Source organism: Centropristis striata, chromosome 15, assembly GCF_030273125.1.
Source record: "Centropristis striata isolate RG_2023a ecotype Rhode Island chromosome 15, C.striata_1.0, whole genome shotgun sequence".
In the NCBI taxonomy this organism is placed as follows: Eukaryota; Metazoa; Chordata; class Actinopteri; order Perciformes; family Serranidae; genus Centropristis; species Centropristis striata.
The window spans coordinates 28,299,187-28,313,251 of record NC_081531.1 but is presented as its reverse complement, the minus strand read 5'-3'; the positions used below and the strand labels follow the sequence as shown (position 1 = coordinate 28,313,251).

At 38.3% G+C, this 14,065-nt stretch overlaps 1 protein-coding gene across 1 annotated transcript in view; it reads left to right on the top strand.

Moving 5' to 3' along the window:
- Nucleotides 1-10,274, top strand: part of grik1a (glutamate receptor, ionotropic, kainate 1a) — a 39,293-nt gene extending 29,019 nt beyond the window's left edge. Inside the window, exons 14-16 of the mRNA XM_059352226.1 lie at nucleotides 571-796; nucleotides 5,551-5,801; nucleotides 9,700-10,274. Coding sequence (XP_059208209.1) covers nucleotides 571-796; nucleotides 5,551-5,801; nucleotides 9,700-9,867 — 645 coding nt within the window. The 3' untranslated portion in view covers nucleotides 9,868-10,274. The remainder of the gene's footprint in view (nucleotides 1-570; nucleotides 797-5,550; nucleotides 5,802-9,699) is intronic.
- Nucleotides 10,275-14,065: the final 3,791 nt, after the last annotated feature.

Genomic DNA, 14,065 nt, shown 5'->3' with positions numbered 1-14,065 from the left:
TTTATTTTAATGAAAGGAGACGCAGATGAATCAAGGGGTGAGTATATGATAGGAAGTGGAGAAGATGCTAATTGAGACCACTTGTGTTTGCGATATGGGGTGCCTGCGTTGAAGTTAAACATATGTTAGTTTGTATTATATAATATATCGCTGTATGGATGTCCTCAGGCAGGGCTGTCACTTCCTTCCCCCATCGCCACCCACTCTCCCTGCATCCTGGTGGCTCAGCAGGGGTGATCCATGCAGGGCTTTATCCTCCCAGATTGAAGCCAGTGATTACGGCTGCCTGGATAGGAAGAAGCAGCCTGTGTTGATGGCTCGAACAAATTGAATCAGCTGGAGGAGATTTAGAACACAGCTGTCCCATTTTCTCCGACTGAGCAAGGAGAAACACACACACATTTACACAAGACACACACTCGAAGATGGAGTCCCACACATCCTACTGTTAAACGTATGTGTTTATGACAGCGTTTGAATCATATTTAAGTGCGTACAGAGTGTGTATGTGCCCGCACAAACACAAAGTATGCATGACACTTCTCACTAACTTTTCTGCTCTTTTGGCAGAAATCAAAGATCTCCACCTATGAGAAGATGTGGGCGTTCATGAGCAGCAGGAAAAACACTGCACTGGTCAAAAACAACAGGGAAGGCATCACCAGGGTCCTGACGACTGACTACGCCATGCTGATGGAGTCCACCAGCATCGAGTACATCAGCCAGAGAAACTGCAACCTCACACAGATTGGAGGTCTGATAGACTCCAAGGGTTATGGAGTGGGAACACCTATAGGTAAGAAAAGTTTGATTGTAAAAAATTGTTTCTGTAGCATATATCTTTTTCATATAGAGGAGATTAAAAAGCCCAAAAGAAATATCGATCAAGAAGAAATCACTTTATAATGTATTGCTACTGTAATGGAGCAATCTTTTTTTTTTTAAATGAGACCTGCTTCAGACAATTATTGACATTGTGCTTTGAGAGAAAAGTTCAGAGTTGTCCTTGTAACTTCAACACAGTGAGATTCATTACTGGCTTTCTGGCATTTACTGCTTGTTTTCTGTGGTACATGCTGCACATATCTAGCCTCTTAAGTTAGTTAAAACAAGCCATAGACAAGTATATACACAAATCACATTCACACATCCTTCTGTGAATATTAAAATGCACCCAAGGCCTTCTGAAAATTGTCTTGATTAAATAGAATTTTAATACAACCTCTACAGATGGAGGCTTTGTACTGTAGATACACACTTCAATTTATTTGGAATTTGCATTTTCATTCTTTATAAGTTCAAGTACAGCACTGCTATCCTGTATCCCCAACATGCAAATGCACTTCCACCCAAAAGCTCTGCCAGCTGTTCACTGCAAATGTTCGTGTAAGGTTTCTGGCCAGTTTGTTGGATTGAGAACTTAAACTGGAAGCAAGTCAACCTGATGGACCACGCCTGCAGTCGGATATTTACTTAAGCAGTGCTTAGCATCTTGTGTCTCTCTTGTGTTTTCTCTTCTCGTCTCGAGATTTGTTTTATTTTTTACGTAGAGCCGATTATTTCCTTTAAACTGGGGTAGCTTTGCTGAGAACAGGAACCTTTTCCACACCTACATAAGTTGGCAAGTACAGGGCATACATTTAAATATATGGCCACGACAATAGAAATAATAAGGGTGGGCGATGTCCCCTGGCTGTCCTCATCTATGGCAGTTATATACTCTACATTAGTACATAGCAATTACTACCTATTTTTATCTACGCTATTCTTCCATGAGGTTTGGAATCATAAATAACTATGTATCCTAAGGGAAATAATATACAAAAGATTACTAATGGCGTACACAACGGAGGAAGGGGTGGCGTAAAACTGTAAGAAATGTAATTATGATCCAATTATATTCAGAAAGCAGAGTTCAAAGGTTTGTGAGGCTGTCCTCCGAGCAGCAGGGGGAGGAGTTGTACGGTTTGATGGCCACAGAAACAAACAGCAGACGTAAGTTTGCATGCGGGGGGCGAGAGACACTGCCAGTTATCCTCTGGAGTTTGACACACCTCTACCTCCAGCAAATCAACCTTCCTGATGAGCTTGTTGATTCCAGTTGGCTGCTCTCACCGTGAACACCACGGTGTAGATTATAATGATGACCACCACAGAGAGGGGGAGTATCTGTAGCGTAGCACTGCAGATGGAAAATGACCTGATCCTCAGAAAGTTAAGTTGGCTCTCTTGTAGAGGCCAGTGGAGTTGCTCCTCCAACCCTGTTTGATGTTGAGCTGCAGGTGGTTGAGAACACACCATTTGTCTTTATTCAGCTTGTTTTTTTACTGCTGGTTCAAGAACTAGCACGCTTCATTTGATGTGCAAGGTGAACAAGAAGGGAGACACCTGTGATGCACTTGGTACATATTGTACTCCTTTTTCTTTTAACTATGACACTGAGAGAAGTATACGTGTAGTCTAGAGCAGTAGTTCTCAACCTTTTTGAGTCACGACCCCCAATTTAACATGCATGTTGTCCGCGACCCCCACTCACTGAACAGAATCTCACACACACAGTTCAGATCATACAAACTTGAGTTGATAAGACGAATTTTGGACAAATAATGAAGCAGACAACAACTAAAACATCTCTCTGTCTGAGCATTTATATATTTTTTTAATATTTTATTGTTACTTTTAATCTAAGTCCTTTGCTATAAGTTTAAAGGTCCATTCTGACCTCCTGAGTGTGTAACAGTCAGCTTCAAGCCAGATACTCCTTGGAAAGTAATAACTTGCTACTTTGGGATTTGTCAGAAAAGACACAAAATTACTCAAAAAAGTCAAATCAAATTGACCACAAAATGACACAAAATGATCAAAAAAAGACACAAAATGACCAAAAAATTACATAAAATTATGCAAAAAAGGACTCAAATTGACCACAAAAAATGACCACAAAAAGACACAAAATGACCAAAACAAGGAAACAAAATGACCAAAAAAGACACAAATTGACCACAAAATGACCAAAAAAAAGACATTAAATGACCAAAAAGACTAAAACACATTAACACATGAACACTTTAACACAGTGGAGACAGAGCTGACTTCCAAAATGATTTGGCGACCCCCAGAAATCATCTCCCAAGGTTGAGAATGGCTGGTCTAGAGTAGGGCAGGCGAGATGGCATTAAGAAAAAGATGATGCACGTCAGGAAAATGATGCCATTCCCTTCTGGAATATCTAACAACTAGACACAGTGCAGGGGTTCCAGTGATTGCTTTTGCCTCCAATTCCCTAATTACTTTTTTAGTTTGTTCTCTTTGGCAGGATATTTTCCACAGCACAGAGACTCTGTACAGGTCCAGGTTTGGGGTTAAAGCTTAAGAACTAAACACAGCTGAACGGCACACAACTTTAGCTCCCTTTAGGCCAATGCCCTCAGGGCTAGGGCATATGCAGCCATGCCTGGGCTGAGCTGCACTGAGCTGACAACTGAATCCATTCAGCTCTTTCTTATCTGATCAACAGGCTTTAATGTTCCAGATGTTTTAGGCCCCCAAGTGTCATCGGAGGATAGTGAAGGGGAATGTTGTGAGAGAAAGCCTCCTTCTCAAACCTAAAAGTGATTTCATTCTTTCAGCTCCTTGGCTCCATACGTGCCACCTGAGGTCGTCCCTCTCTCCAGACTATTTGAAGCCTGTTACTTAAAATGCATTTTAAATAACTATAAATATAAGAAATGCAAATTGGACTTTTATATCCTCAAGATAAATGTAGATTCATTGAAATATTGTAGGTTTTCTACAGGCAGAAGTGATGCACTTCCACGACATTACGACACTACTCTGTAGATAAGGAGTGGGCAATTCATTTTCCCAAAGGGGCCACATGAGATACTGTGAAGGTTGCGGAGGGCCGGACCAATACTCTGAACTAAATTCTGCTCAATATTAATTTTACCGCTTGAAAAAAAAATGCTTTAAATTGGTTTTGAGTTGCTACTGGTAAGAATACATATTATGATAAGACTATGTTAATGTGGAATTAATCAAATATAGCAGTACAAATAATAAAAACTCCAATCAACATCTCACTTTTCCATTTATTTTAAACACAACATACATTCAAACCACAAAAACAATATAGAGCTTGTATGTTATGCAATAAACCAGCAATTTATTAACTTTGTGCAAAAAGCAATAAGTGTTTTTCACCAGGTAACAAGGTAACTCAGTGTTTTTGTGGAACGCATTTGCACACATGCACACACGTACATAAATCGCCTTCAAAATAAAAGCACTGCGGTTGTATTGATTTCTAATTTCCGGGTAACCTTACACCGCCTAATGCCCAGGTCTGCTGTGGAGTATACAGGCTACAATATAGGGTACAATTTAGAGAATATTTTAGCTCTATGACAAAACCGACAGAAGGGGAGAATAAGAGAAAAAGGCACAATTATAAATCCATCTGCTTCTTTAGCACAACAGACAGTGCCATGGATTTATCAATACACAGGACAGTTGGATATTTCAGAGCCAAGGTTTGGGCCATAGATTCTAACTTGCACAAATCAGAGTATGAATGAGTCAGACTGACTAGGCTAACATATTAACAACCCCTCTGCCATGCACACTCTATGCTAATAGGGGATGGAGAGAGGGGGCGGCAGGTTAACAAGGGGATTCATTTTGCCCGTTTTTCCAACCCAAACAGATGGCATTCCCCCTCAAATTGCCTACTGCATACAGTTAATTATCTTCTTGTAGCTAAGGCTTAAATACATTGTAGAAAATGCAATAAATACAAAGTAAACAGAGGTATTCCATAGTAGGGCTCACATGCCATATTTTAATAAAGGGGCATTTGAAGATATATATATATATATATATATATATATATATATATATATATATATATATGTACACTACTGGTCAAAAGTTTTAGAACACACCCACTTTTCCAGAATTTAATTGAAAATTATGCAGTTTAATGTCTCAGTGTACTCTGAAATTAATGCACATTTGCAGCATTTAAAATTCTTTATTGAGCATGATAGTGTTTTGAAAGTAAAGAAAAGATTCAAAATCACATTTTATGTTGGACTAAAGGTTAAAAAAGACACAAAATGACAAAAAAAAGACACAAAATGACAAAAAAAGACACCAAAAGACACAAAATGACTTACAAAGACATGAAAATAATTAAAAAATGGACAAAATAGCCCAAGACTCCATAGAGTTAAGTTGTTAACCCATTTCTTTTTCCCAGAAAAAGGCCTACTTGTATAATTCTGAAATGTACATTATCTTTCAGTTTTGGTTAAGCTTACCTTTTTTTATTTACTTCTGGCAGTTCACCACTTACCTTTGTACCCTTTCCAGCTGTTCATTTGACTTGAACTGCTTGAATTTCAATAAAAAACTGGAAAAATGGGGGTGTTCTAAAACTTTTGACCGGTAGTGTATATATATATATATATATATATATGTATATATATATATATATATATATATACATTCTATGTCAGTAGATAATATCATTCTTTTTGCCTTCTCCAGGATCTCCATACAGGGATAAAGTGACCATTGCAATCCTTCAGCTGCAGGAGGAAGGGAAGCTGCACATGATGAAGGAGAAGTGGTGGAGAGGCAATGGTTGTCCAGAGGAGGACAACAAGGAAGCCAACGCTCTGGGCGTGGAAAACATCGGTGGTATCTTCATCGTCCTGGCTGCTGGTCTGGTGCTGTCTGTGTTTGTGGCTATCGGAGAGTTCATCTACAAGGCTCGCAGGAACGCAGACATAGAGGAGGTGAGTGAGGATGAGGAACTACTGTTCTGCTGCTGAGGGATGAAGGTTACACTCTCCTCTGAGGAAACTTCATGAAAATATATTTGTTTTGAAGTCTTTTTGAAGAACAGATGCGGTTTAATTATAGGTTGTTTTGTTTTTTTAATCACCGGTATTGTAAGGGAAGTAATACTTATGCAAATCTTTTTCCACATGTTTTCAGAGACCGAGGAGTTTTGTTTAGTGTTTCTTCTCAACACGTACTGATTCCTATTTCCTAACTATGAAAGTGCTCGTTAAATGTTGTTTGCCTGATCAAAAATTAATTCACTCTGAATCATATTTGCACTTGCTGGTGTTGACAACAAGAAAGTGACTGGATGGATTAATGACTTATCAGCGTCAGACAGTGCTACACAGTAAACAGTGGGTTGAACGTAGTGAACTCAGTGTTTCTTTATTTTTTATTTACATATTCTCTCTCTGTTAATCAAGTACAAATGTAAAATGAAAATTATTAATTCTCAGTCTTCTATAGCGGGAGCATAAGTTCCATCTGTCTTCAAAAACAATAACATCCCTCTCCACGCTGATATCGAAGCAGATGCTATGAAAAAGGAAAAAAATACCACTCACATGATCAGTTTCTTTGCTTTGCATTTGTGTCTTATTTTGCTGTGTTTTTCTTTTCTTTGTCACATTTTTCTTTGCCTCTACATATCTGTTTTTGATCTTGTTTTGTGTCTTTTCTCCTCCCATTCTTTTTTTTTATGCACGCTTGTGTCAGGCTTTCTGTTTCTTTTATGGGGTGCAGTCCCGTCAGTTCCAGCGGCGTGGCTCTACCTCCTCCTCTGGCACCTCCTTATCTACTGATCTGGAGAGCGGCAGGCTACTGGGGGATGACACAGAGTAGCCATGGCAGCACATTTACAACACATACACACTCTAGAAGATAGGTTTGTAACTAGGTGTCCTTCTCTGTGTCCCCCACTGAAAATACCCCAGTATATCTGCACCTGTGTCTGCCTTTTCCAATGACAAGATTTTCCAATCCACCTCCCATACCTGATCCTCGTGCTCTTTTGTCCTCTTTCAGCTGAAATGTCCCAAGGATAATTGGATTATTACAATGTTTAATAGGATAATTGTGTGGTTTTGTACTGGATTCATTGAAACCGTTATAAATATAACTTTACTAAGAATGAACAAGGTTGTTTTAAAAAAATAATACATCTCATCTTTGTGCAGATATGTCTGCTTCATATATGGCCGCCTCCTTTTAGTTGTATGCACTTGTTATGCAGCTTTTAAAGAACTCTACTTAAAGCAGAAAAATAGTCTTCTTAGGAGTATAGACATCTGTTTGTGTTTCGTTAAGTTTCAAGTTTTTCTATGTGATGTGTGAGTCAATTGTGTTATTTTCAGCATACAGTTATTAACATTCATGATAGTTTGCAAAATGTGCCGTTTTAGTTGCAAAACAGTGCAGAACTCTGCAGTGCTGCCTCACTGCTTTTCTTGCTTGCTTCTTGGAGTAGCCTTCCAACAAGTCTCAGTAGGCATTTGCGTATACTTTCGAGACAAGCACTGAATGCCATTTGGGAAATCAAAAGATAGGAAAAAGTTATTTGAATATTTTCCTCCTCATTAAGCTTGTTGGTAGACTGGTTTGGTTGGCTGAAATTTGGATAACAGTGATTAAGCAACGTGTCGAGTTAAGATGTCCCCTGACACAGATCTGAAGCCAAAAGTACAGTTGTAATTTCATAAATGACTTCTCTTGACTGCAGGACATTTTAACTGAAGTAATGATGGATGGGATCACGCTGCCTGACTTACTGACTTTCAAGGTCTTTTCTGCTCCCCTCGGCTGACCTTGTCATCTAGTCGCAAGATTAATGGATCCCCAAAATGTAGTAAAAAGAAATTATCCAGTGTGTTGGTCAAAAGTATATTTCCAATAATGAAGAAAAAGTGTAAAGGTCTAAAGGTCTAAAATCAGCATAAGTAAGATAATTATGTGAACTAGTAGAGCAAAAAGAGGCTAAATAACTATAAAGTGTGTCTTGTTGGAGCCATGTCTCTACCCATGGACCAGATACCTTATAACAGTGACTCCCAACCTTTTTCTTGAAGGACCCACAATTTTACCATTGTAAACTTTGGCGACTTCGGTTTGAGAGGTTAAATTTACACCTATATCAGGGATGGGCAACTGGAGGCCCGGGGGCCGCATACGGCCCGCATCCTCACTTGAAGTGGCCCTCAGTACAACTACATGCATTTGAGCATGAAATCTTAAAAGTGCAGTGTAAAGATGCACAAAATTACTTTCATTTTAATTAATGTTGGTCTGCTGTTCTTTCACTGATAAAAAAGAAATCACAGTAAGTGGTTATTTTTTATTTGCTTCAAACTTTTTGTATTCCTATTTATACTGTTATACATGCATTTGAGCATGAAATTTGTTACTGCACTGTAAACATATTTAAAATTGCAGTTTCATCATATCTGGTTCAGTGCACGGTCCTATTTGTGGCCCTGTGGTAGTGTCCATGAAAAATTGTTGCCCATCCCTGACTTATATGCTAAATTACTTACTTTTGAAAAACGCAGATATTCAAACTTGCATGAAGCCATGTGTTGTGAGTTTGTAGATTGGCTTTTTTCCCCAAATTTATAGGTATAGATTTATTACACCCCTTAAAATCAAGAGGGCTTCGTGACCCCCGTGGATCTTTGGCGCCCCCCTGGGGGGGTCGGGCCCCCTGGTTGGGAATCACTACCTTATAAGACCAGAATCAACAAAGTTTTTAGTCTTAGCAGTTTCTGTGTCCAAAGGTGAATCTGAATTATTTACTTTGGTACTGCAAGATGGGAAAAAAACAGTATTGTGCGATATTACAAGGAAAATTATTTATTTCTTATTTGATTTAGTTCATATTTGACTTAGTTTATATTTGGTATATAGTTTGTTTTTTACAGTGTTCTGCCAAATCCCCCAAAATACATGAATACATGAATTTAAATTTTCGGTTTTTGCTTTCTCAGTCTTTCTCAGTCTTTAAGATCTGAGTTTGGTACCAGGTAGGTTTTCTCCACTGATACAGAGTGTTACTGGAATTCGTGGGAAACCCTGCAGGGAGCCTTATTCATTTGAGCCGCCTTAGGCAAAGCCTGAAGATGAAAGAGGAAGACCTTCTATGGTCCTTGGATGCAAAGACCAACAGATAAAAACCAGGATGACTTTGTGCTGCGAATAGTAATTTGCAAAATAAATGTAGCGAGCACCCAGTCTGGTGGAGAGTAAAATAAAAGGCAAATAAACATGATCGAAGATTAATGAGATCAGTGCAATGCATTATTCTGCAAATTCAAAAAGCCTGAGGCTTCTCATTTCAGATGGCCCTCTCTTTGATAATTTCAAATAATTACCATATTATAAGTTCCTAGCATCCTGCATGAGGATGTTGCACAGCAGACATTGTCCTTCATCTCTTGTCTGTGTAATTGGACTTCATGATGAGACAACAGAGTTTACAAGTCTTTTTCAACTTGGTTTGATAGATTTAATTTTTATGTGTGGTTTGTCATTTGTGATGTTTGCCCCGTCAGACTTTAGAGCTGACTTTTAATAATTGGATGCCTGCTTACATTCAGCTGCAGGCAAGCTCATAGAAAGCTGAATCAAATGTCATTACCTTAGTTTAAACTTAAATTAGTGTAGCTTTCAATTAATGCTGTATCCAATAATTCCAGAGTTGAGCCAATTATGCAGCAGCCGTATTTTTTTTATGTTTGCACATTCACCGGTCTTTAAACTTGCAGCCAAAGTACATAAAGGTCATTATGACTTTATTAGAGATCAGCTTTATTGGTGTCTTAACCCAGGCCTTTTATTGTCATTCTCTCTTGGCAGTGCGTGTCTTTCAGCGCTGTGATGGAGGAGTTGGGTATCTCCCTGCAGTGTTACAAAGGCATCCGGAGGAGGTCGCGTCCCCACAGCGCAGCAAGGACCGCTTGTGTCCTCTGTCAACCCAAACGCACTACGAGGAGGGAAGAGGAGACACGGGACTCCAGCACGTGAGCCTCAGATCTAAAAACACTGATGGAACTTGGATCAGAGACTGCTACTTGATCGCTCGCCACTCCTCAGATTTATTTGTGGGACACTGAATGATATGAAGTTGTTTCCTCATCAACCCCGTCTTTATGTGTCTGGATAATACATTAAGCATTATACTGTAGATGTAGCTTACAATGTCTTGGCCTTGTATCAACATTATTGATGATAATACAGGTGATGACTATGAGAATGAGAGCTCTCTCATCATATAAACCATTGCTGTTCCCTCATGGCTGTAATTCAGAGTTGGATCTGCTAACTTTATAGATACCCCCCATTGTGTAAATGTATGACAACTTCGCTGAATTTCAGAGTAAAAGGATTTTTGCATTTTTTAAACGACCGGTTTGCTGCTGCTGCTGTTGTTGTTGTTGTTTGTGCTTGGCAGGGGTGTCTGTGCGCATGTTACTTTGTGTGCCTACTGGCAGGCAGCAAAGTAGCTTCAGAGCCGATTGCTGAACCAAACCTGGCCAGTGAAAAGAGATAAGGACCTCTAAGGAAAGTCAGGAACACACCTGCTGTTTTTACCCTTCAAGCACCAAAATCACAGACAGAAACCCCCTTCCTCCCCAACACACACACACACACACACACACAAACACACACAGCCTGGCAAATTCTTGTGATCATAAAATATTGCTGCCTGTGCATCAAAAAAAGGATATGATACGGGGAGGAGGAAAGGAGAAAATGAGAAACAGTTTTTTTATGCATGAAATTCTCAGGAGGTCAAAGACAATTTCCTTGTTCCCCTGGGAGTAACAGTCTTGTTTTTCAATAAGTCTTTTTTTTTTCTGTTTGCAGTTGTCAAATTTGAAAGCCAGAGGGAGGATCTTGTCTCCCGCTAGTGACAGAGGATCACAGTGGATGTATGCATTTAAAAAAATATACAGCTTCTCTTTAGGTAATAAAAGGCTTAGCATACATGTCATATAGTTTACCTCCCACAAGGTTTAACGCACATTATAATTCATGTTGAGATTAATCCATAGACAGAGTCGTAACATTAACTAAAACCTTTTTTTTTTTTGGAACTCATTCTCATTAAGCATTCCCCATAAAATGCTTGTGTGATAGATGCTGAAAGATGTTTCATAATTTATATTATATTTTTCTTTTTTTTATATTACATTATTTTTTAAATTCAATTTACCTTGCCGCAGTGCTGCATAAATACGGAGAGCATCAATGAATGTTTTTATTGACAAGGCCTGTACATTCTCCATACTCAGCATTAGAGATGACCTCAGGGTAAAATGAATGAATCAGAGAAGAGGAAGATTATTTGAATTAACCCTCTGTTTAACTCTGAGTTAACCCAGTGCACCTGCCTTGTACTCCGACATGTTTGAAATACTGCCGCCAGTAAAAATCAGAAACAAGTAAAGAAGAAGAGCCCAAACAATTATATTGACGTCTACACGACCAATTGTTTGTCGGAAGTTAACTTAGAAAGAGGAATGTTAATGGAGCACCCTAGGCATTAAATCTTAATACAATTCATTATTAATAATGTCAGGACTTTCAAAACTGACCTAGCATTTAACAGCTAATGCAATGACATTTCAAACAGGGAGGAGCAATAAATGGATATAAATACTTTATAAATTACTGGAGTCAGAGGTTTTGTTGTGACATTTCTCTCGGTGAATAGTTTGCACACTGGTTTGTGTGCATCCGAAGAGAATTGGACCGAGCTTTTCTTAATCTCTTCATGTAATGAGTTTTCTCTTTTTTGGTATTCAGATTAATTCTGGGATTGGGCTCAGTCCAATGTAATAGCGTTTGGTTATCTCTAATCTCCTAACCCCATAATTCTTAATCAAAACCAAGAGCAGTATTTTTTTTTTATCATTATCTAATCCGTCATGAATGAGGCCATGGATTACAACCCTGGCCTAGGAATCCTGTACGCCTGAGCTCCTCCTTCTTACTAACCTAACATGACTTCACCTGAACAATGTTCTGCTATTGGACAATGTTTCTGTCTCCACCTGTGTTCATATCCCTGTTTGTTTCACCCACAGACTCTATTATTTGTCTCAAGGAATCTGAAAAGCAGAGCCCTCAACGTTGGCAGTGGTGGGAGAGGTGAGAGAGAAATGGAGAGAGATAAAGAGATGGTGGCATCTGTCTGTTTGTGCTGTCAGTAAGAAGGTCAGAGATTATGATCCATACTTCTATACCTCTTGCACAGATGATGAGAAAGGGATTGAGAGAAAAGTCCAGAGAAATCTATATGGAGAGACAGCTCAAAGAGCCTGTCTTTACTGCATTCGCCTGAAGGAAAGGTCAGCAAAGCAGAGAAAAAATCTCAATAGGGATAAATTTGTTGAATAAAACCAGCTTTGTTAAATAAATACATTTTCCATCAGAAAGCATCTTCCCAAATGTCTGCCTCTTTATACAGTATGCATTTTAAATATCGCATCAACTGTGGTTCACATATGACTACATGAGGCCCTCAACTGTACATCCAGAAGACTCAAATCTAAACTATGACTCCAACGACAAAGAGTGGCAGACACTTGAGTGTGTCCCATCCATCACAATAGATGAACACTGTCTGAGGATGATAAGGCAGCTCTGTGTCAACAGCCTGTCAATGAAGACAAACGAGCAGGAGGAGGGCTCTCGGAGGTGCAGAACATCATTTATCTCTCTCTGTTTGTCTCTCTGCGTCTTTCTTTCTTTCCTTCCATCTGGCTGTGGATAATTCAGGGGCAATGCTCTCATCTGCTGGCGTGCAGGTGAACTGGCCTGATGGATAGAAAACGCCAGAATGTTGCAGTTAATCACAACTGAGCAATAATTATTTCAAACTGCATGGCTCATTTTTTCCCTTTTAGACCCATCTTTTAAGACTCAAGGTTAGTAAAACTTTATTTTTATTTTTATTATTATTTTTATTATGTTTTGGCCTTAATGAATTCTTGTCATGCACATTAAGCCTATAAACAGACCACTTGGAGTGCAGACAGTGATGCCCTTTACTCAGGTTTCAAGCTGAGATTAAATATAAGTTGTTTCTTTTCAGCAACTACAGACACTTAATCATCACTGTCAGTCCATGAAACCATAAATCTCCAGATCATCAGCTTTTTATGAGCATAGTAACACTGCTGGTTTTCAGCCTTGTGATAAAGCATTTTTTTAGATAATCCGACGGGTTTATAAATGATTCTTATAGTCTTAGAAGTTGGAGAATTTTCTCAGCCCAGGAAGGAACTGTTAATGCTTCAATTTGGCTGGAAAATAAAGGAATTTGGTGGCACGTGATTTTTGAACAGCTTCAAGAAGTAAGTAAAAAGTTGTTTCTGTTTGTATATTTGTATCTGTGACTATTACAGAGAAACATTCATGTAAATGTTTTCTAGTAAATTAGTATTGCACCGTAAAACAAGGTGATTTGGGAACACAAAAATATGGTCAAAACTGAAGTAACATTTTAACATTTTAATTTATTTTTCTAGAATGCATCAAGTTTCAAAAACACAGAATCCTACATTTACCCATAATGCAACTCAATAGTGTACTTTTACCCTTTCCGCCCAGTAAATGCACAACCTTTTAAACTCCACACACACAGGTCGTAACTAACTTGTGCATGTGAAAAAAAAATGAATGTGGAAATTGATGACATATTATGCAAAAACGTATTGGCTTGTTGGTTTGATGCATATACTTTTTAATTCACATATCATTTGGAATATGGTTGTGACTGTAAGTCAAATGAAGCAAAGCTTTAGTGGTTTTTTGGGACACTGCAAATGAACATTATCAATATAGTTTTTACTTTAATGATATGAGCAACAATTACACATCTTGTGCAATCCATTCTGTTTCCAAGTTATAAGACTTCCTTTATTTGTCCTACAACAGGGACATTTCCAGTATTACAGCAGCAAAGTGGATAGCAAGATATAGGAGCTTCAATAAAAATAACAATAAATAGTAAAAAAAACAAACAAAAAAAACAGTATAAACTAGAAATATAAGTATATAAGTAAAAAAAATATTTTTAAACTAAAAAAAATACAATTTATACATGTAGAAATATATTAAAAATATTAACAATTTAAAAAAAGGAAAATAAAACGTATCAACAGTATATAGAATGTAGACAGAAGATGCAACCATTGCACATATATATTAAATT